The sequence below is a fragment of the Planococcus citri genome, chromosome 1 (assembly GCF_950023065.1).
Source record: "Planococcus citri chromosome 1, ihPlaCitr1.1, whole genome shotgun sequence".
Lineage (NCBI taxonomy): Eukaryota > Metazoa > Arthropoda > Insecta > Hemiptera > Pseudococcidae > Planococcus > Planococcus citri.
In genome coordinates this window covers 63,954,794-63,975,917 of record NC_088677.1, presented here as the reverse complement: position 1 = coordinate 63,975,917, position 21,124 = coordinate 63,954,794, and the positions used below count along the sequence as shown (strand labels likewise).

The 21,124-nt window shown below is 34.2% G+C and overlaps 5 protein-coding genes across 7 annotated transcripts; 3 read left to right on the top strand and 2 right to left on the bottom strand.

Annotated features, from left to right (window-relative positions):
* Positions 1–1,607: 1,607 nt before the first annotated feature.
* Positions 1,608–3,917, top strand: TrpRS (Tryptophanyl-tRNA synthetase). The gene is made up of 7 exons (XM_065347045.1): positions 1,608–1,876; positions 1,961–2,189; positions 2,271–2,453; positions 2,550–2,763; positions 2,836–3,009; positions 3,083–3,223; positions 3,441–3,917. Exons 1-7 carry the CDS (start codon positions 1,753–1,755, stop codon positions 3,588–3,590), a joined length of 1,215 nt encoding a protein of 404 aa, XP_065203117.1. The 5' UTR covers positions 1,608–1,752; the 3' UTR covers positions 3,591–3,917.
* An 873-nt stretch (positions 3,918–4,790) lies between these two features.
* Positions 4,791–6,861, bottom strand: Atg3 (Autophagy-related protein 3). Its single transcript, XM_065347048.1, has 7 exons — positions 6,609–6,861; positions 6,309–6,497; positions 6,098–6,226; positions 5,840–6,025; positions 5,469–5,615; positions 5,203–5,330; positions 4,791–5,132 (listed from the first exon to the last, which is right to left on the bottom strand). Exons 1-7 carry the CDS (start codon positions 6,678–6,680, stop codon positions 4,982–4,984), a joined length of 1,002 nt encoding a protein of 333 aa, XP_065203120.1. The 5' UTR covers positions 6,681–6,861; the 3' UTR covers positions 4,791–4,981.
* Positions 6,862–7,175: 314 nt separating this feature from the next.
* LOC135833300 (run domain Beclin-1-interacting and cysteine-rich domain-containing protein-like) lies at positions 7,176–11,656 on the top strand. Of its 2 annotated transcripts, none has more exons than XM_065347028.1 (13): positions 7,176–7,385; positions 7,785–7,964; positions 8,042–8,196; positions 8,270–8,453; positions 8,536–8,984; positions 9,065–9,524; positions 9,598–9,763; positions 9,838–9,966; positions 10,036–10,217; positions 10,290–10,429; positions 10,505–10,687; positions 10,770–10,952; positions 11,026–11,656. In XM_065347028.1, exons 2-13 carry the CDS (start codon positions 7,791–7,793, stop codon positions 11,390–11,392), a joined length of 2,772 nt encoding a protein of 923 aa, XP_065203100.1. In that variant the 5' UTR covers positions 7,176–7,385; positions 7,785–7,790; the 3' UTR covers positions 11,393–11,656. The 2 variants fall into 2 exon arrangements, with proteins under 2 accessions (XP_065203100.1, XP_065203099.1); XM_065347027.1 differs by having other exon boundaries at positions 7,176–7,669.
* A 54-nt stretch (positions 11,657–11,710) lies between these two features.
* Positions 11,711–14,680, bottom strand: CycB3 (cyclin B3). 2 transcript variants are annotated; one of them, XM_065347039.1, is made up of 9 exons: positions 14,476–14,680; positions 14,132–14,334; positions 13,490–14,052; positions 13,281–13,419; positions 12,971–13,210; positions 12,746–12,901; positions 12,491–12,665; positions 12,311–12,416; positions 11,711–12,239 (listed from the first exon to the last, which is right to left on the bottom strand). In XM_065347039.1, exons 2-9 carry the CDS (start codon positions 14,306–14,308, stop codon positions 12,179–12,181), a joined length of 1,617 nt encoding a protein of 538 aa, XP_065203111.1. In that variant the 5' UTR covers positions 14,309–14,334; positions 14,476–14,680; the 3' UTR covers positions 11,711–12,178. The 2 variants fall into 2 exon arrangements, with proteins under 2 accessions (XP_065203111.1, XP_065203112.1); XM_065347040.1 differs by having other exon boundaries at positions 12,980–13,210; positions 14,476–14,678.
* A 391-nt stretch (positions 14,681–15,071) lies between these two features.
* On the top strand, positions 15,072–21,047 carry Pex1 (peroxin 1). The gene is made up of 19 exons (XM_065347025.1): positions 15,072–15,333; positions 15,398–15,616; positions 15,691–15,805; positions 15,876–16,245; positions 16,309–16,872; positions 16,972–17,087; positions 17,162–17,269; positions 17,339–17,504; positions 17,587–17,746; positions 17,838–18,009; positions 18,081–18,271; positions 18,347–18,481; positions 18,556–18,620; positions 18,691–18,750; positions 18,824–19,010; positions 19,086–19,239; positions 19,318–19,358; positions 19,564–19,658; positions 20,819–21,047. Exons 1-19 carry the CDS (start codon positions 15,226–15,228, stop codon positions 20,889–20,891), a joined length of 3,099 nt encoding a protein of 1,032 aa, XP_065203097.1. The 5' UTR covers positions 15,072–15,225; the 3' UTR covers positions 20,892–21,047.
* The last annotated feature ends 77 nt before the right edge of the window (positions 21,048–21,124 follow it).

The following is a 21,124-nucleotide window of genomic DNA, read 5'->3' as shown; positions in this document are numbered from 1 at the left end:
TTAAAAATCAAAATTTGGACTGAGAACTAGAGAATGAAGCCGCCGCAATCTAGGAAAGGAAAGCAACTACAGAATACAACTTGGAAGAACGAAGAACTGAAGTTAGAAGTCGAAGAGAAGAGATGATAGGAAATTTTCCACGGAAAGTATAATTTCTGAAAAGTGAAAATTCATGACAGAAAAATTTCTGGTAACTTTCAAAATTCAAATCCATAAATTTCTGTGAAAATGTACGAAGAAAAGTTATTGAAAAAAGCAAAAAAACTTCGTTCAATTTTTGCAAAATATTGATAAACTTATTTGAAGGAAAATTTCAAAAATTTGTAAATAATATTTTCAAATATCTCTTCAGCAATTTGCCTATTCTCTCCTTCGTGAGTATTTGCAATTTGCATGAAACTTTCGCTCATTACAAATTTAGATTTGTTCAGTGTGTCGTACAACAACAACAGCGAGTCAGCGAATATCGAAAAGTTTCAGAAGAACATTTTCTTATAGCACTATGTTCAATTCAAATTTGAAATAGAATGAAAATACTAAATACCATTCAGAATTTGAATAATGGTACAATATTGAAGCAGAATAAGCTTTAATTCGTTTATTTTCTGAATTTTAACTGAAGAAATAGTTCTACAGTAATGATCAGAACTCAGAAGAGATTTTCAATCTTACTCTATAACTGTGTTTGCTCACTTGCTCAGTAAGTAGGTAGGTACTTACTTGAAATTTAATAGATCATTAGGTTCATAAGAATGATGAAATATTTCGTTAGTAATGAGTTTATAAATCATTGATATTTCATTAAATAAATTTCTCGGCCTTGGTGCTTTGAACATGAAAATAGACCACGAAAAGTATTCGTAAATTTGAATGATAATAAAAAAATTGGTTTAGTAGTGCGTTGCACAATGTAGTGTAAAGAGGAAACAGCCTAGAAGGCAGAACAAAATATTATGAATTATTTTAATTAAATTATTCAAATTGTTTGTCTCAGTCCATTTCGCATGTAAATTCATTTTTTGATTGTCCAATTTTGAATTTCTGATTGATTTATCATTTAAACATTACGCGTTTCCGGCTTCAAGACTCAAGTAGGGAACTATAGACTCAAGATGATTGTGATGAAGCAAATAGGCTGCGACATTCCTTCATTACTTTTCTGATGATTTTGATTTTTGCACAAAATATTGCAGCAAGTAGGTCTAGGTACATGGTGCAAGCAACAAGAAACTTACTGCTGTAACTGTATACGATTTTTGACGATGATTTTTTCCTGCCTCGTAAATAATAACCGACACGTCAAAATTTACGTAGAATTTTTTTCACTGAAAAAAATTGAAATTATTCATCGTTGACGAAAGCTTAAGCAATGTTACCAGAGAAATTCAGTGTGAAATATTCCTTCTTGATTTCATTCGTTTAAAATTTCAACTTCATTTTGTGGGGAAAATGATTAAATGATTGTCTAATTAATTATCCCATGCTCACTAATGGATTGCTGGGTGCTATTTTCAAATTCGCCGTAAAAAGTTTATCATTTTAACTTATTTCAACTGAACGGTTGACGAGGAAATAAAAATTTCAAAATCCCATAACACTGATATTAAATTACACGACTGATACGGTGATAACGTGGTGAACGAAATTTCATCATTTCATTGTCTTTACTATTTATTTGGTGCTACTTTGTGGTGAAATTTTTTCGTTTACATGGTGTGACGTGCTAAATTTTTCTTCAATAATCGTTGTAGAATGGAGTCCAAAACTGAAGAAGTGGCGGATGCGCTGAACGGTGTCGATATTGATGAAGATGTTGTGAATCCATGGGAAGTATCGAGCACCTCACCTACCGGAGTGGATTACGATAAATTGATCAGTCGGTATCATAATTTTAAAATTGTAAACTTGTGTGTTTTCCATTTCACTTTCATCCTAACGTCTTGTGATTTTTGCTTTACAGAAAGATTTGGTTCTTCTAAGATAGACGATGATTTGATAGCTCGTTTCGAAAAAGTTACCGGTCATAAGGCACATCATTTTCTCCGCAGGAAGATATTTTTTTCGCATCGGGATTTGTATCAAATACTCAATGCCTACGAACAAGGAAAACCATTCTACTTATATACTGGTAGAGGTCCTTCGTCACAAGCGCTGCACCTTGGTCATATGATACCCTTTATATTTACAAAGTTGGTCGATCAAAGATTAAGGTCAAAACGTCATTAAAATGTAACACACGTGTGATTGTATTCGTGTAATCTTTTGTTCAGGTGGTTACAAGATGTATTCAATGTGCCCGTGATAATTCAATTGACTGATGACGAGAAATTTTACTGGAAAGATTTCAAATTAGAAGACACTAAGAAACTAGCCTATGAAAATGCTAAAGATATCATTGCTTGCGGATTTAATCCCGAAAAAACGTTCATTTTTACGAATTTTACGTATATGGGGTAAGTTCATGAGTGTTTTTCACTTTTTCATTATTCTTTAAGTGTTTAAGTATCAATCAAAAACTCAACTGAGTGATATTTCATCTTAATTTTCAGACAGTGTGGCGCATTTTATGAAAATATATCGAAAATCAGTAAATGTGTTACGTTCAATCAAATAAAAGGTATTTTCGGTTTAACGGATAGTGATCATATTGGAAAAATAAGCTTTCCTCCGTTTCAAGCTGCTCCGGCGCTGTCTTCATCGTTTCCTTTCATATTCGGGGAAGGAGCCAAAGTTCCTTGTTTGATACCATGTGCAATTGATCAAGTATGTATACTTTCCAAAGCGTGTTTTCGTGTTATTGCACTATCGTTAAAAGTTACTTCGATGTTGTTTCAGGACCCTTATTTTAGAATGACGAGAGATGTTGCCCCTAAGCTTGGTTTTCCGAAACCTGCGCTAATACATTCAGTATTTTTCCCAGCTCTTCAAGGAGCTATGACTAAAATGTCCGCGAGTGATGATAATTCTGCTATATTTATGACAGATACTCCGAAACAAATTGCTAATAAAGTGAGAAGACGGTTATTATTTTGGAGTCGAGTATGAAATGGTGTGATTTATTGATTGTTGATTTGTTATTTAGGTCAATAAATACGCATTTTCTGGCGGACAAGCTACGATAGAAGAGCATAGAGCGAAAGGTGGAAATTGTTCCGTAGATGTATCCTATCAGTACCTGAAATTTTTCTTGGATGATGATGAAAAATTGGAAGAGATAGGAAAGGTAAATATTACTCATATTTATTTCCTCGTAAAAACTCGTTCAATTTAAATCGTTAATCGATTAATTTATCTATTATGGTTTTATATGTACTCGTATGAGTAATTTTTATTAAATGAGAGAATTGGTTGCATGATTCATATCTTATCGATGGATTTTTCTCAGAACAAATTCAACCTTTTTAAGAAAAAGTTCTTATTACGATTTTGAATTTTTTCAGAAATATTCTAGCGGTGAAATGTTGACCGGCGAATTGAAGAAAATTCTAATTGGCATTATACAGCCCATCGTTCTCGAGCACCAAACTCTTAGAAAGAACACCAGTGATGAGATTTTAAAAACTTTCACAAATTTGCGCTCGTTGAAATAGACACCAGACTTAATTCCTTCACAGTATGTTTTAGTTGACGTTCGCGGTCTTATATATCAGTTCCCTGTTGTAATGATCCTAATTCTCGTGCAACGACGTTATTTATTTTTTCTTCTAATTTCTAAGCTACACAGTATTTTCAATTTTTTTTATCGTATGCAATGCTTTTTTGTGAAAAGTATTCAACTTCGTTTTAGATGAAATTTATTACCTACTTTTTAAGTTCGAGTTTTGAAAAAAAATAATTCACTAATGAAGTTTTTCAGCAAAAATGTGCCAATTTTATTTTATTTATTATACGGCGGGTTTGCTTGTTGTCATTTTTTATTCGTTGATTATTTTTTCTGACGTTTTTCTTAGAGTTACTTGGTTGAAAGATCGACCAATCTAATTTAACGGATTAAACTGCTGGTGGTTCACATTCTGAGATAATGTGGAATTTTCAAAATAAATATTGATGTTGGGTTCAATTTTCGATCAATGTTTTAGAATATTGACAGGATTGAAAATTTTAATGACTACTAGATGTTGAAAGTCGAAAATATGCAGGAAGATGCAATAGGTAGATCAACGATTGTGTTGATATTCTATTATCACAGGAAATACGCGAAAAAAAGTTGAATGGGATTTTATCGTTTAACAAATACAGTTTCGTTGCAGACCAACGATTGATATGTGTCTTTGAGGAAGTTCTAATGTTGAAATATTCAGCTGCATCCGTTCTTCACGGATATCTCAGCATCAGCGAAAAGATAGAACGGTATTGGGAAGATTTGCTCACTTGTTTGACTGGATATTATGCCCATAGATATCGACACATAGTGCCACACAGAGCATTTGAAGCTTTCTAAAAATATCTACTGCAATTCTAATTTGCCCAATTGCCCATCAACTTGTATTTAGTTCATTATCATTCTTTCAAATATTTGCTCTACTTCCCTCAATTCATTCAAAATTATCGGAAACGTAATCCGATAAAAAATTTCTGTAGTTTCGAATCGAACAAAGTTCAGTAAAATTCACAACACTCTATTTGCGTTATACATCGTAAAACCGATATCAGCTTCTCACGCTTTTTATTTACTTTGTAATATCAAGAATTTTCAAGTGCATTAAGAACAAGAACGTGATCTTGTATGTACGTATTATCGACAAATTAGTACTCAATTGAGCGCCAAGTAATTAGTTACAGAAAGAAGGTAACAATACAAATAATTTTATTAATACACTATACACTTCAGATGGTTTAGTAAATTTTAAGTAACAAATACAAGATGATAGCTGCACATGAAAATAAAAAAAAAAAGAACGAAACTTACAAAGCTTAATATTATAAACGGTTGTAATAAAATGTATTTTTCGAGATTACTTGATCAATCGATTGATGAAAATTACAGAGCGAAGTTCTGCGTGAAATCATACTCAATCGTAGGTATGACAGATTGCACGAATTTTAAAAATATTATCAGGTACATATGAACACCTAATTCACCACCTCCTTCCAGTACAGTATTGATCAATTTTTTCATAACTTCAGCATGCCTACAATCAATATGGAAAATATTACCCTAAATCTGGAAAAATCCATCTTGAAAGAAAACCAATAAATTACCTGCAAGGATGTACTGAAGCCATCGGTGGGCCAGGAATATGTGGATGAGATTCCATCGTTACAGTCTTTTTCGCGTGATCTTGACTAACATCGTCGTACATTTCTTGAACGCTTAATGGTTTATGATTCTGAAACAGGCGATTACAATTTGAGAACCCCTGCGGTGTATATTTTCAAACACGCTCAAATAATTCCACGCAAATTCACTAAATTCGACATGGTTCACAATTCCAAGGATAAATTTAGGAAGGATCGAGTTGAATTACCTCGTCATAACCATATATCCATAATCGAGGAGTTTGGTAATATTTGTCATACGTAATGTGCAAATCATAAGTACGTGTTTTTACTATTTCGCCTTCCAGGGTGTTTTCTTTCTTGTTTGAAAGTGTTTGACTAATATCAACCGTTGTCTGTAACATAATTAAATTGGATTAAGGGTTGTTGTGAAAATATACACACGTTTTACCTTGACTAAGAATTCAAAAATATACGTATGCCAATTATGATAATTTACAAGACGTTCGTAAACGATTATAAGATCATTATGATAATTAAGTCGAAGACGTTGATGCAATCATCGACGAGTCTCCGATACCTATATGTGTGAATGTAAAAAACGAATTATTTTAATTACATTGTCTTCGGCGTCTAATAATCCACTCTCTTCGTATTCATCCATGTCTAAGGCTTCGTCATCTTCATCATCGTCTTCGCCATTACACGTATTCGAATCGGCATTATTATTGGATTTTGATTCATTATTTACATCGTTGGAGAAAATATTGTTTCTTTTACATGCTCCTTCATCGGATTGTTCTTCCTATAAAATTTTCAAGAGATTAGACAGGTTTACCCCATAAAAAGCATATCTATTTAAATTATGCAAACTTACTGCTGAATCTAACGTTAGTTCTAGAACTTTTTCTTCTAAATCACCAGATAAATCGTAATGATGGGTATCAACCCAACCACCTTCGCTATCAGGTTCGATAACTTTCTCTTGTTCGTCATTATATTCCATCTGAAAGAATCGAAAGACATTGTGAGTTTACAAGGAACAGTTCAGCAGTACTGCCTGCTGAGATCAAGTCCAGGTTACTCACTTGTTTGCAACGGCGTGAACATGGTACGTTTCTGGTGACAAGAAATTGTTTCCTTAAAGGAAGATATGGTTTTGCTTTACTTTCATCTCCACAGGCCCATTGCCACGTTGGACAGTGATGGACTAAATGGTCACCTGCTACGACAAATTCTTCCGGGGTTATAACGCCAGTCTCCCGAAATTTTGATTCCTAAACATACGAATAAGAATACGTTCAAGTACAAAGAAAGAAGAAGGCCGAGTATTTCGTACAATCTTTCAATACTTCAACAGAAGTGAAATATATTGTATTTTACTATACCTTTAATACTGGAGTCAGATATTCAGCTACCCCAAGAGCGGTGCCTTTCACAGTATTGATGACACTCTGCATTCTGATGTTCTTGGGCACATGAAGATACAATAAAGGCGAGAACTCAGTTCGGTGTTGCCGAAAACAGCTTCAAGATTGATGCAACTTGACCGAAATTAAAATTAAAATGCTTAAAACACTCCAATTACGACTTCTAAACTTTCATGGTGTTTTTTATCTCTTTTCGCGTATGTTTATCTCTAAAATTTTTATCTACCGATTTCGAAGTGTACTTGAAATTATTCAGTTTTCTTGAACATAAGTGGGTAGTATTGGACGGAATTTCGTATCGTTCAAGAATATGATTTTCACTAACAGTTCTCAGTGATCATTTAGTTTTGAAAATGAATCCTCAACAATTTATTGTATATTTGAGAAATTCATAAGGACAAGTCACATTATTTCTTATTACTTGAGAAAATTGAGTTGTGAAAAACCACAAGAGAGATTCAACAATCACGAAAATTCATCTCTTGAAATGAAACTTGAAAACAAAATGAAAAAATTTTTGATAAAATTTTTATCAAAAATTCAGTACGACTTTTATTTTTTGAATTTTTTATTCTAGTTCATGTTGAAATTTACTGATTGTTGATTAATTAACTGGTTTGTTAAATTCGTGATTTCTTCATCGTTAATTTCCACTTCCGAACAATTAATAAACCTGTGAAACAACAGTGAGAAGTTGACGTTTATGGAGTAACCAAAGTCCCTTATCTTCCGGATGTAAGCTTTTGATTTTCAACATTTCTGAATGCTTTGTGTGTTTAAAATACGAATATGTTCAAGTTCACTATTCAGTAAAGCTCTCAAACTCACTAGAAATTTCATCCCAAGTTGGAATTTTCATCGTTGCTTGATAAGTTTACCCAGGTGTTTGATATCCTGTTATATCTATCAATGTAAATACTACATAAATCCGCTAAAACGATGGCTAATTACGTGGATTTCCTTACCTGTGAAATTCACCTCATTTATGTATGATTCGCACGTTCTACTTACAATCAATGGTATGTTATTGAGAAACTTTTGGGGTAAAATATTGAGTTGAGGAATTTTTTTGTTATCATAAGGTACACTCACATAATAATGATTTTTACATTTCACTGTTTCCTCAATTTTCAGCTCGTAATGGATCATCGAGAAGAGAACTATTCTACTTTATTGAACCAACTGAAAATCACGGTGGAAAATCTATTATCTCGTAATCCTGATAACTTGTGGGAAGTTCATGAAAGTCTGCATCGATTGCATATTGCCATAGTTGATATATTCAAGCATGGATTCAGATTTTTCAAAGATAATGTAAGTTATTCATTCAATTCTGATTGAATTACCGATTAATCAACGTGTGACCTGTATTGTGTATTGTTGTATTGCAGGGTGAACCGGATTTATGGGTGTTTATTCAAGGCTTGAGTTGGCTACAGCCTGCTTTAGCTGCTTCGCCATCATTTTTAGGTATTGGAACCCACGCATCACCTATCCGCTCACCTATTCGTACTACAGATAAGGCTATCACTTGGCTGTACAGAAGGTAAAAAAAAATTCATCGTAATTTTCGTGCTCTTATTCAAAAATTATCTACGAAATGTTGTTTTAATTTACAGCATTGAAAATTACACACTATCCGAAAAATTGTCATGGTTGCTCTCAGATCATGAACATTTACTGTCGTGCTATAAATCAACAGCTTATTTACGCCAAGTTCAATATAGCGAAGCTACGCTAATTTGCTTAAAAGCCGTAGAACAACGTCAGTTCTCTTTGCTCGCAAAAATCGATTCAACTTTGGTAATTTTAAAACATTATTATGGTAATTTTTTTTCTCTCAAAATCAGTTTCTTAATTGTCGTCTATTATTTTACATTTTCAGTATACGAGAAAGAAATCCAATCATCGTAGAAGTTTATCGTATCCTGAACCGAAACTCGATGATGCTTCGTGGTCAGTTAAGAAACCCTTAGTAGCTGTGAAAGAATCGGTTGAACAATTACCACAACCTGTTGATCAAGTAGACGCACCTCACGAGCATGTGCAAGCACCATCGTTAAAATTACCGAATGAAAAATTCATTAATTCGGCTTTCAAAGCGACTGAAGATGAAAAAAACACGAAACACTTCATTAGGCAAAATTTACTTAAAAAGTATTTCAGTTCTTCCGATTTGTATTTAATGCATTATAAGGAGAAGTATAGGATATCGTTTTTGAAAAACGTGACTCGTGTTTCTCGAATGAGACGAAATAGCTTTTCACAGTCTTCCTTTTCTGAAGAAAATACTTCTAACGATAAAGAATTATTATCCGATTTACTTAAAGTCAGGTTCGTTATTCAACTTTATGATTATCTATAATTTCGTAGTTATTTTATTTGATTTTAATTCGAATTTACTCTCTTTATAGGTACGATAAACCAGAAAAAAATCTAACCAAAGAGAAAAGCCATTCATTACCCATCACATTGCGCCGAAATTCAGACACATCAAATAACTCGAGTTATACAAACTTACTGGAAACTAATTCTGAAAGTACTCCTAAACACAAGCGGCGAAGAAGGTCGTCATTTTTCAAGTTACCGTTTCGAATATGGGAAGAATCAGATGATGAAAGCCCCAGCATGTGTTCCGAAGATACGAAAACTTTAGTCAACCCATCGCCTAAACTTACTCGAAGGAAAAGTTTCATAGAAAATGGAGGCAATATTACTCTACCTTTATGTGTTGGAAGTTTCACCAAACCGTCCCCTGGGCAAAGTATCATGAGTTTTTTGTCTTCTGGTGTTTTTACCAATACTTACGCGGAACTGGATCGAGAAAACGCCCATTTCCATGTATCCGAAGCTTTGATTGCTGCCTTGGAACAAGTAAGTGATGAAAGAATGATTCTCTGTACATATTTTCGAGCCTGAAATGAAATTTCTAAATCGTGATTTTCAGGCGAAATTCAATCAACAATTGAACGTAGTTGCCGATGAAATGCTCGAAGAAAGTGACGAAGAAATTAATCAGCTCAAGAGAATTATTCGTATACGTCGTCGACAGAAACAAAAAGAAAAACATTTCGTTCACGCCAGGAATATCGTATCACCTGAAACAACGGATGGTATGTATTGAGAATCAGGTCTTGTGCCTGTTTCCGGACAATCTGAAATCAATTCACGTTGTGTATTTTTCCAGCCACCATAACAACTGATCAAAGCGTCAATTCGCTGTCTTCATCTGTCTATTCAACTTCAGAAAGTATCTCCACCGATTTCGAAGATGAAGAGAATGCCAAAGAAAACAGTCCACTGAATAAATGCTCGGGTAAAGTGAAAGTTTAACATCCTTCATTTCCATGCCACAAATGCGTTACTATATTGCAGTATTTTGCAGGTTTATCGGTTTCCAAATCTTCCGTATTTTCGGATAGTTCAAAAATAGGCAACAACGATCCAAGTTTATCACTTTCGGCTGAAAATGTAGCGATCTCGTTGCTTCGAAGATTCAAAGATAACCAGTTACCAGCAGCTTCTGAAATCGAGTGGTTGGTTTCCGAAGGCGATGCTCCTCAGAAGGTTGGTTGGTTCATATCGAATGAAATATTGTTTCTGATAATCAGAAAACTTGATATTGAAATTTTTGCGTAGATTTTACCCCTTCCTAATCATTTACTCATCGGCGATGACGGCGATGAGCAAAGTTTGGATAAATCGACGCTTTTACGAGGAACATCGGAGTGGGCTCCTCCTAGACCACAGATTATATTCACACCTCATCCAGCACCTATGTCTGTAAAATTACATTGAATCGTGTAATTTTTGAAATACTTCTTTACGTTAAAATTCACGCTGTATTTTTACAGAAGGAAACAAATGATGGAGAAACAATGTTACCGGTGTGCTGGTTGTGGAACTAAAGTAGCGCAAAAATACGCCTCCAAATTTCGATACTGCGAATACCTCGGGCGATATTTTTGCACATCTTGTCATACCGAACAAATGGCTGTAATACCAGGCAAAGTACTTTCCAAATGGGATTTCAATAAGTAAGATTGCTTATCTTGAATTTACCATCTGTATCGTCTGGTTGAGTTTTTATTTTTAAATATGTTATTTGTAATATTCCAGATACACCGTATCAAATTTTTCATTCGACTTATTAGACCAGATGTTCACTGATCCATTATTCAATATCATGGATTTAAATCAAATGCTTTATCATCGAGCTCGAGATCTTCAAAAAGTTCGCCTTCTACGAGTCTCCTTATTTTACATCAAAGATTTCATATTCTCGTGTAAATATGGTCAAAGGTAAATAATTTACCATCGTCGATAACATCGTCTCCTTTATTACGTATGTTAATTTATTCAATTCCCTGCACAGATCTCAAGAAATGCTGAAAAGTGTACCGTCGCATATTTACAACGATCCAGATAATTATTCGTTGAAAGATCTCATAGATGTGAAAAGCAACAAACTGAAAAAAATATTACTCGATATATCGAAAACGTGCGAAAATCACGTAAGTCAATGCGAATTATGCCACGCTCGAGGATTCATGTGCGAAATATGTTCCAAACAAGAGATCATTTTCCCTTGGCAAATCAACGCTGTTGTTCGATGTATCAAATGTGGTTCTTGTCATCATATCAGATGTTATAATCAGAAGAAAATTTGCCCTAAATGTGTACGAATTAATAATCGCAATGATTTCAATAGAAACGATAATCTCAACGAACGCGTTTCTTGACAGGAACTAAACGAAAAATTCAAATTCGGTATATCGAATTTGAAATCAATCTTTAGTGATAATATTCCTTTTTGGAGGAAACCATCATTTTGAATTTATTTTCGTCCTTTCTATTTTTCATGTTATAGAAGCCATAGCTCATTTATTTTCATTCGTATTTTTTGTTAGTCATTTTATTACGTCACTGTTTTAATATTAAGGTATTAATATCACTTCGATACTTACGCTGTGAAAAGTTTTCAATATAATTCGTTGATTGTGAAATTTTTTTCTTTTCTTTTTCAAGTTTCAGTTACATTGACAAAAAAAACAATCAAATTATCCAAACAATAGAAAAACATATATTACAAAATTTTACACTTCTAGCGTCCAACTTTCAACGTTTCTTTCAATATTTTCTAAATCGACTTTCGTTTCTACACGATGATTTTTTTTTCAACAGAAACGAAAAAAAATTTCACGTAATTTACTAAATTAATCAGAACGATGCGCTAAACACCGCTCTAAAAAATTGTTAAAATTAAAAATAATTAAAAAAGTATTTTGATACGTATAAAAAAAACTCGTAATTTTATCACTTTAAAATAAATATACAATTGAACACAAAAGTATGTACATTTACAATTCGTTACAAAAAAATACAATACATAAGTAAGGAAAGATCAGTTTGACAAAAAAAAAGTTTAAAAACTAAAACGCATGCAAATTGCGCAGTCTGAAGACTTTGTTAAAAAAAAACAGTAAAATAGTGATAAAATTTTTTAAAATTTAGTAAATAAACGTCTTTTACTCTAAGTCCAATTTATCGTCCTCTAATAGCGGAGTATTGGCTACTCGGAAAAATAATCTGGAAAAGTCGAATCAAATTAAAAACTCGAAAGTTGAAAGACTACTACCTTTTTAATTTTTAATGCTTACTCGTGGGAGTATTTCGTTTTGATAGTCTTCAATTGCTCACAAGGATCTTGGTGAAGCATTTTATTGAACAATAAAACGATATCTTTGAAGTCACTCTTCTTGTAACCTAAGGAAAGAATTCTGTTTAGTATTTTGACAGAACGATACACGTGGTTGTTAAAATTAGGCCGAATATTTTACCAGTATAATACTCCAATTTATCGTTCCACTCATCGTGCTTGACCATTTTAAATGCTAAATATAAAGCAGCAGCCGCTTGTTTGGAATCTGACAACGTGACTGTTTTGTAGTTCATCAAAGCTAATTCTAAAATGTATCTGGCTAAAGTGAGTAAAGGCATTTGGATTCTTGCGCACTGGTAAAACGAGTAAATAAATCGATTAAAACATGTGTAACAAGGGATAGATCAAATCATATGGATATCGTACTACATACTCTAGCGTATCTTCTCAAGAAGCTGTAAGAAATAGGGAAACTTAATTCGAATTTAATCTGATACAAAACGCTTTGTTCCATGGCCAAGAGATCATCATGCGTGTACGCATTATCACAAATATATACAAAGTCATCGATCAGCGGTGATAAACGTTCCTAGAAAATGAGCCAAGATTAATGACAACTCAACACAGATGTTGGTCTAAAAAAAAACAACAAACAAACCCTCCTTACGTCGTATTTGCAGGATAAAAACATCGCGGCTGCGCCCACTAATTGTAACTTCTCTTTCGGAATAACAACTTTACTCAGGTATTTATCTACAATTCGAACAGCGAGGTAGAGAGTTTCGTGATTCAGTTCGAAGCTTTCTTGTACTTCAACCATCCAATCTACTAGCACCGCACGCATATTTTCGTTTATGCTTTTTTGCCTGCTCATGTAATCTTCGCAAGCGAAATTAGGCTAAACAGAAACAATCATATAAGCAACGTGATTTGATATGATAATGTAAACGAACATCGATTGAATTTACCTCTCGAGACTTCAAGTATTCGAAAATTTCCATCGCATAGAGAGAAACTTGATGAGGATCGTGGAGTAATTCTTTATCGAATTCAGAAATAGGTTTTTCATTTTTGGCAAGAACTTTCTCTTTCGACGAAGTAATAGAACTGTAAAATGAAAAACAAGATTAAAGCATGGAAAATTACTACAGAATGTAAATGTGTAAGATAGGCTTACATTTCTTCAAGGGCGGAAATATACAAAGAACTACTTTCAGACGACTTTTCTTCTGATAAACTTTTTCTAAGCGATAATCTACTGGATAACCTGGTGACTGGCCTTTCCCTTTCAACCGGTTTAATGTTTTCTTGATTCTCGTGTATTTCGGGTTCAGCTTTAACGGCTAATTTGGATACATTCTTCGTAGAATCAAGTTCAGTCTTAGATTTGATTTTCTTAACAACTTTCGTAACTTCTTTAGGTTTCTGTTCCTTAGTCACTACGATGGCAGGTTTACTCGAAATACAAGGCTTCAACGTAGAATTCGAACTAGAACGCGTGACTGGTTTACTAGGTTTCGCTTTAACCACGTTTGTAACATCTTTAGCTTTCAACGGACAGTTGGTTTTGTTTTGAGATAACTTGATACCGCTGACAGCATTCGTTGGAATGTTACCGAGCGGATTTCGAGTTGCTGTCGTCGTAATAGGTTTACCAGTTTTCGATCTAGTTAAAGGAACGTTCGATTGATTCTCTGCTATGCTCTTCAACCCTTTAAGACCAAACAGCTTCGATTTATCCTGCAAAAAACAACCGAGAACTGTGACATAATCAGGTCATAAACGAGAGTAAATAAACGGAAGATGAAACGAATCTTACGTTTTCTATATCGTTGAACGCTGGTTTCTTGTGATTACCACCTTTAGGCGGCGAATTCTCTGCTTTTCTTTTCGCAAATGACATGTTTTTACCGATGATTGAATTTTCTGAAGATATAGAATTTGACTTTCTTATATTAGCTAAGGTAACTCTAGTAGCAGCACGGGGAGGAGCCATAATTCAAGAAATAACGTCCGATAAAACTGCACATAAAATACACAATTCATTAGCAATCGAAACGAAACATTGGTTACTGGTTTACGTACAAACATGCATAAAGGTAACGATTGTTTACAAAAGGGAGGAAACCATAACGGACTTGGAAAACAAAGCCGGTTACTTACTCAATAAAAATCTCAACAAATCAGCACTTAATCGAAGTGAAATTTATGAGTAAACGAATAAAACAACTACTACTTCAATTTAAATACCATTTCTATAAAAATTTCTCTAAAAAATTCGCATAATTCTTGAATCCACACTCCACCATTCTCCAAATAAATCACGTAGTAAAGCTTGAAAACTAGAAAGTTCGTTATATTTTAAAAATCAAGAATAAACAGAAACACATATGATTTGAATGCAACGGGAATTTTGCATATGAGAATGAAAATTCTCTCTTCTTGATACAAAAAAGGGAAGAATTTGAAAATTTCGTATTCGAAAAAGGGCACACAAATGGAAATAAATGACAAATAACAAACGAATTTACGCAATATAAAGTAAGTAATGTCATTATTCTTCTTTCATTCCGATTTTATACTGGAAAAAAACAAAATTTGGAAAAAAATATTCAGGAAAGGTAAATTTTCAAAAATAGCAACAGTGGTTTGAAAAATGTGGTTCTTTTCTGCGCATTGCGCAATGCGCATCGACGAAAATTCACTCGATTTTTTTCATGCAACTCTAATTTGCCGCATTCCTAAAAAAATGTACGACGAGTTTCGTTTGCATAAAAAAATCATATGTTTCTTGCTGGAAAATAGACTGGAAAAGCCATGGAAAAGCTTATCGGCATGCATGGATGGAAACAAGTTGCCGCACGTGAAAATTGTGATTGAAGTTATGATCAATCAATTCAGTAAGGAAGTAGTATGGTTGAAATCACCGCTCTTGTAGTTAATTTAATTCCGGTCGCGAATAATTTCATCTACTTGCATTCCAAGTTATTGAACAGATTTCGAAATGCCTCTAATCCTTCGGTAAGTGTTCTTACTTTATTCATTTCAAAGTTGAATTTGAGTTTTTACGCATCCTTTTTTCCAGGGATGTGTTGAAATTAAACACGACAAAAGGCTGTGTTACGGTTCGTGTTACGCCACTCCGTACAATGTAAATGGTGAAAATGCATTCAACATCAGTGCAGCTTTTGCAAAATCTCTATCTCTTGAAGAAAGCTCTACCGTCATAGTTTCTTCGGTGGAAGCGAAGTCATTGAAATTCTTGCACGTCACACCGTTCAGCTCCGATGATTGGGAAATTTTGGTACATTTCAACTCAATCGGTGTGTTTCGTGAGTAATTTTGTTACATATTATGATCAATATTTTTTTCGTGCAGGAAAATAGCGCCGATACGATTCAAAACAGCTTACTGAACCAAATCCGCGTGGTGGGTGTTCACCAAAATTTGACGGTATGGGTTTCGAAGTCTATTTCGGTGATGATACATATCGGTAAGGAAACCACCTGTTAGTGTACTTAATACCGTAGAAGTTTTATTATTGTGTTACTTTCGTGTTTCAGATCAGTTAAGTGAAGATAACGCCTACGGTGTATTAGAGAATTTCACCGAAGTAATCGTGTCCACTGAAGTGAGACCGTGTACATCGTGTTCGTCAGAAAGCAGTCCGAAATCTAGATCGGTGAATTCATGGAGTTCGTTTTTTAAAGATTTAATTTCATTCGTGGCTGTTAAAGAAGAAACGCCCGATGAATCTAAACCCGAAATTTGTGAATCGGAATTTTCGTTTTCCAAGGTCTTCAGATGCTGCTCGATAGATCTGCTCGAATTCCAAGCTACATCTTCGTTTTCTACTTACCCGTTCAACGTATTCGTATCGAAGAAGCATTTTCAACACGAACGAATCAAGAATCGAGGAATACAGTTGTGCAGGTTCGATTTTTCATTCTTTTGAATTCTCTCGTTTTGAATGATTCTTATGATATTCGTATTTAGGTTGAAGCAAATTACTTCTGGTTCTTCGAAGTCATTAAAAGACGATAAATCCGACCAAACGGAAGACATCACTTCTTTCGCGACGCAGGAAATCTACGTTCATCTTCATATTTTGGAAGATATGTCTACGTTCCAACCCACCGTTCATTTTCGAAGCGCAAACTGTTACCCTACTATTTTCGTTTCGGACACTATCAGAGATAACTTCGGTTTAAAAAGAAATAGCAAAGTTAAATTAGATGTCGTGAAGAAATCCGTATCCTGTAATGTTACGGAAATCAATTTTTCTTCATCTCATGAAATGAAAACTACTGTCGATGATATTCGTAGTTTTTACAACGCTTATACTCAAGTCTATGATGAAGTTATAATTAATAATTACTGCTCGATGAATATTTGCGGCGAAGTTTTGTACTTCAGTTTTAATCCTCTGAATATCCCTTACGTCGAGATGTCTTATGACGACGTTCAGAAGTGTAATTTTGTATCGGTTGAACGAAAAATTGAAACCAATGTGAACGCTGTTGAAGAGAAACCGTTTAGTTTGGACTTGCTGAATTTTAGGTATGAAAGTCGTATGAAGTATTTTGGTATTTTTTAATTTGTAAAAATTTGAATTAGTTTTAATTTTTTTTTTTCTCTTTATTTTCACGTGGGTTGTAGTTTTTATAAAGATGTTATTCAAGAACTTCACTCGACCGTATTGTTGGAACTTGGATTTTTGAGAAATTTAAAAAATGAAAGTTCGGTCGTGAATTCTAATCACGTCATTGTCGAAGGTTCGTCGTGTTTTTTTTCTTTTTATTGTGTAACTCGCTGGAATTTTAATTTCAATGTGTGTGTTTTATCTTAGGTGATAGCGGTTCTGGTAAAACTAGTCTTGTAAAGTTACTTGGTGATGAATTAGCTCAATCGAATTACGGAGTCTTTGTCAAAATCGTAGAGTGCAAGTCCTTGAAAGGTACCGTTGAACAGATTTTTGCTGGTTATCGTTATTTCAAGGTGTATTAATGGTGTTTTCTTTCTGCAGGAAAATTAGTTGCCAAATTGAAGACCATTTTCGAGTCAATTTTCAGAGAATGTGTGCATTTCCAGCCTTCGGTGATTATTTTTGATGATCTTGATGTTATGTTCGTTACGTCCAAGCAGAGTGATCAGCAGCATAACGAAAAATCCGTATCTTCGTACACGAACAGGTACGTTGTGTTGTTCTATTGTGGTTTTACCGAAATGTACGTATATTGGTATAATATCGAACATTTTTCTCGTTCTGTTCAGATTATCGACGATGCTTAGTGATCTCATCCGTTCCTACGTTTCGCATCAAATTACTGTGATGGCCACTGCTACGAATATTTCATCGTTCGAATCCAGTTTGTATAGTGCGCGAGGAGCACCGATATTTTCTATCAAGAAACGGTTACCAGCTTTAGATCAGGTTCGTTCTTGTTATCAAGAAACATCGAAAGATTTATTGTAATATTTAGGGCTACTTCGTTGAACTTATTTGACTTTTTGTGTTTGTGTAGAACGCACGACGTGAATCTTTGCTCCAGTTTCTAACCGAGAAGTATCATATCTCGATTAATACTTTGAAATCCGAGTATTTGGACGATGTTGTTCAGCGGTTAGAAGGATACTGTATACAGGATATTTCCGATCTAGTCGACAGAATTTATTTCGAAGCTATTAAACGTCAAGGTAAATTACTTTTATTCCATCGAATTCGAGTTGAAGTTCAAGTGTAATTCATGTTTTTCATCACGTTACAGTAAAGATATGTCCAAAAATCGATCAAATTTCGGTCAACGAACAAGATGTTGACACAGCCGTCTCCGAAATCGTTCCCGTTTCACTGAAAGGTGTTGATTTTCATAAGAATTCGTCTATCACGTGGAAAAATGTCGGTGGACTTGATACTGCTAAGCAGTTGTTGACTGAAATATTAATATGGCCGTCAAAAGTGAGCATTTCTCGAATGTGTGTGTTTTTATTTTCAATATTGATTTATTTCATCGTTGTATTTTCTGTTTCGTAGTACCCTAAAGTATTCAAGCAATGCCCTTTGAAAATGCCGTCCGGTGTATTATTATACGGAGCACCTGGATCCGGTAAAACGTTATTGGCTGGTGCTGTCGCAGGTGAATCTTCATTGAATTTTATTTCGATAAAGGTTGTCAATTTGAAAGCCCTCATTTGCCAATATGTTACGAATCAGCGTGATTAATTTTTTCGTAACGATTTCAGGGTCCAGAATTGTTATCGAAATATGTCGGTGAAAGCGAAGAAGGTGTTAGGAATACTTTTCGAAGGTACATATCCCATTTTTCAGCTCGTATTTTTTATTTAGTTTTAATCTAATCATTCTTACGTGATTTTCAGAGCTCAAAATGCTAAACCGTGTATACTTTTCTTCGACGAATTTGAAAGTTTAGCTCCCAGGTACGCATTCAACATTTTCAATTTCGCTGAAAAACGCTACCGATTTTTTCATCTTAATCTGTGATCATTTCAGGCGAGGAAACGATATCACCGGCGTAACCGATCGTGTTGTTAATCAACTGCTAACCGAATTAGACGGCGTTGAAAGTGTATCCGGAGTATGGGTTCTTGCTGCTACCTCGAGACCTGATCTAATTGATCCTGCTTTATTGAGACCCGGTAGATTAGGGTCTATGGTGTATTGTCCTCTGCCTAATCAAGTAAGATACCTAATCGAAATTTCCATCATTGTGCGTGAATTTCGTCGAGTAACGATTTTATGTTCTCTTGAATAGGACGAGAGGTTATCGATTTTAAAAGTGATTTGTTCCTCTACCGAGATTCTTGAAGATGTTGATCTTCACCTTATTGCTCAAGTTACCGAAGGGTTCACCGGCGCCGATCTACAAGCGGTTTTTTATACCGCTCATATGAAGAATTGCCGAGTGGGTAAGTAGAGATGAATTATGTTTTTTCGGGTCGATAATGTTGTAAAGTAAAAATTCATTTGTACTTGTTTTTTTACAGACCTGATTTCCGCAGAAACTGATCTGGAAATGTCGGAAGAGGTGAGTGTTCGTTTCATAGATGGTGATTTCGAATATTCGCCTTTTTTTTTTCATTTTTTATTTACAATTTACAATTTTCCCCGGCCTATGCCACATGTATATTACCCATGTTCTTGTTTGTCATAATCGTAACGCTGTTGATCTTATATTCAAACTTTTCAGTAATATTATTGTGAAAATAATTAATTCCATTTGCTCGTTTTAGAATGATACGAAACTTCGTATGGAATCTTTGATCGAAGCTGTGAAAGAAACGAAACCATCGTTGAAAATGGAAGAAAGGCTGAATTACGAGAGAATGTAAGTTTCGTGTTCGTTGGTGATGGGTATTTTCTAGCTGTGGCTTTTGATTTTTTTTAAACCTTTTGTGTCGACCATATGAATATAGGAAGGTACACAGCTGGTTAGTGTTAGCTGCGTACAGACGTTTTAGATACATCGTTTTTATCCAAGCAATGAGATTTTGAGATTGAGACAGTAGAAGAAATCGAAGTGATTTGATAGAATGCTATTTTTTCATGTTGTTTGACGATGGGAAATTACCTACGTCTAATGTGTTGCGATATCGATGAAAAATCCTAAAAACGATATTGCAACACTGTAAAGTACAGTATTGAAAAAATGTGCGAATCGCGCTTCGCATCTCTGTCAAAATATATAAAGAGAAGATCGATATAATCGTGACTAATTCTAAACATAAAAACTTTACTAGACACCTATTAGCTCAGATTGAGCTGCGATTTGACTGATCAAAAGTTCACTCAACTCAGAATCAAATTTTGAGCTTTTTAATCAATTTTTGAAAATCGCAAAAACAGTTTATGGAGCTAATCTTTATTGAAGAAAGGGGGAAAAAGGACTGAAATGAAATATTAGTTCATATGCTGAAGTTGATCGCCATTCTATCCTTTGGAAATAGGATCGGAATTTTTGTGATTTGCTTCTTTGACTCTTGGAAATATGTACACGACTTTGGGAAGATTGCAGATTATTTTTCTGAACCCGTTTTAGGACTTTTTCTTATACCTACTGTATTTTTTTTTTCACACACGAATTTTTGAAGGATTATTTTTTTTATTTTGTTGGATTTTTTTGAGATAATTTCGAGTGGAATTTTGAACAATTTTCGTAGGGTTAACGATGAATTTTCCCTACTTTTTTGGGAGGGTTTTTGATTTTGAGTATTTGTGGGTGAAATTCTTTCTTGATTTTGAGTGGAATTTTCAAAAAAGAAGGAAATGAATTTGTTGATTGCAAGTGCACAAAGTACTCGTAATATCTGATGTACCTATTACGATAAGTTGAAAATGTACATAGAAAAAAATCAAATGCAGCTTTTCAATCGCTATACTAATACCTATGATCACCACTGCTTTGGTATTTGGAGCATTGCACATTATATGAGAATTATTCTAAGTTTATGACTGAGTAAGAAATTAAAGCGGAAATTTCGCTTTCAGATACCAAAGATTTTCTCATAATGATGAGAACATGAGCCTCGAGCTGGAAAAGCAACGCCTGACATACGCATAAAAAACCTCATACGTAGAGGTATTTACGTAAATTAGGTATGGAAGTGAAAAAAAGATTTTACTCAGGTTTTACAATGGTCTGGATCATGGAGTTACAGGTATTAGGGTAATTTTTTTCTGTATCAGAAGAAAAATAAACTTTTTTTTTGTTTTGTTATTTTGAAGTCGATCTTTGTGTTGAATTTTTAATGGAATATTAATAGGTAGGTATCTACCTATTCATTTTTATGCAGA

Bases quoted from the DNA above. Each gene is read 5' to 3' on its own strand.
- Atg3 (XM_065347048.1), bottom strand. From the start codon at position 6,680: ATGCAGAGTGTCATCAATACTGTGAAAGGCACCGCTCTTGGGGTAGCT. The intron at 6,498-6,608 runs GTATAGTAAAAT...TCGTATGTTTAG, and splicing joins ATCTGACTCCAGTATTAAAG to GAATCAAAATTTCGGGAGAC. The intron at 5,331-5,468 runs GTAATTCAACTC...CGCCTGTTTCAG, and splicing joins GGATATATGGTTATGACGAG to AATCATAAACCATTAAGCGT.
- CycB3 (XM_065347039.1), bottom strand. From the start codon at position 14,308: ATGGCTCCTCCCCGTGCTGCTACTAGAGTTACCTTAGCTAATATAAGA. The intron at 13,420-13,489 runs GTAAGCCTATCT...TTCATTTTACAG, and splicing joins ATTTCCGCCCTTGAAGAAAT to TTCTATTACTTCGTCGAAAG. The intron at 12,240-12,310 runs GTAAGCATTAAA...CGACTTTTCCAG, and splicing joins AAAACGAAATACTCCCACGA to ATTATTTTTCCGAGTAGCCA.
- Pex1 (XM_065347025.1), top strand. From the start codon at position 15,226: ATGGTTGAAATCACCGCTCTTGTAGTTAATTTAATTCCGGTCGCGAAT. The intron at 15,806-15,875 runs GTAAGGAAACCA...TTCGTGTTTCAG, and splicing joins TTCGGTGATGATACATATCG to ATCAGTTAAGTGAAGATAAC. The intron at 18,272-18,346 runs GTGAGCATTTCT...TCTGTTTCGTAG, and splicing joins TATTAATATGGCCGTCAAAA to TACCCTAAAGTATTCAAGCA.
- LOC135833300 (XM_065347027.1), top strand. From the start codon at position 7,640: ATGATTCGCACGTTCTACTTACAATCAATG. The intron at 8,197-8,269 runs GTAAAAAAAAAT...TTTAATTTACAG, and splicing joins ATCACTTGGCTGTACAGAAG to CATTGAAAATTACACACTAT. The intron at 10,430-10,504 runs GTCTGTAAAATT...GTATTTTTACAG, and splicing joins ACACCTCATCCAGCACCTAT to AAGGAAACAAATGATGGAGA.
- TrpRS (XM_065347045.1), top strand. From the start codon at position 1,753: ATGGAGTCCAAAACTGAAGAAGTGGCGGATGCGCTGAACGGTGTCGAT. The intron at 2,764-2,835 runs GTATGTATACTT...ATGTTGTTTCAG, and splicing joins TACCATGTGCAATTGATCAA to GACCCTTATTTTAGAATGAC. The intron at 3,010-3,082 runs GTGAGAAGACGG...TTTGTTATTTAG, and splicing joins CGAAACAAATTGCTAATAAA to GTCAATAAATACGCATTTTC.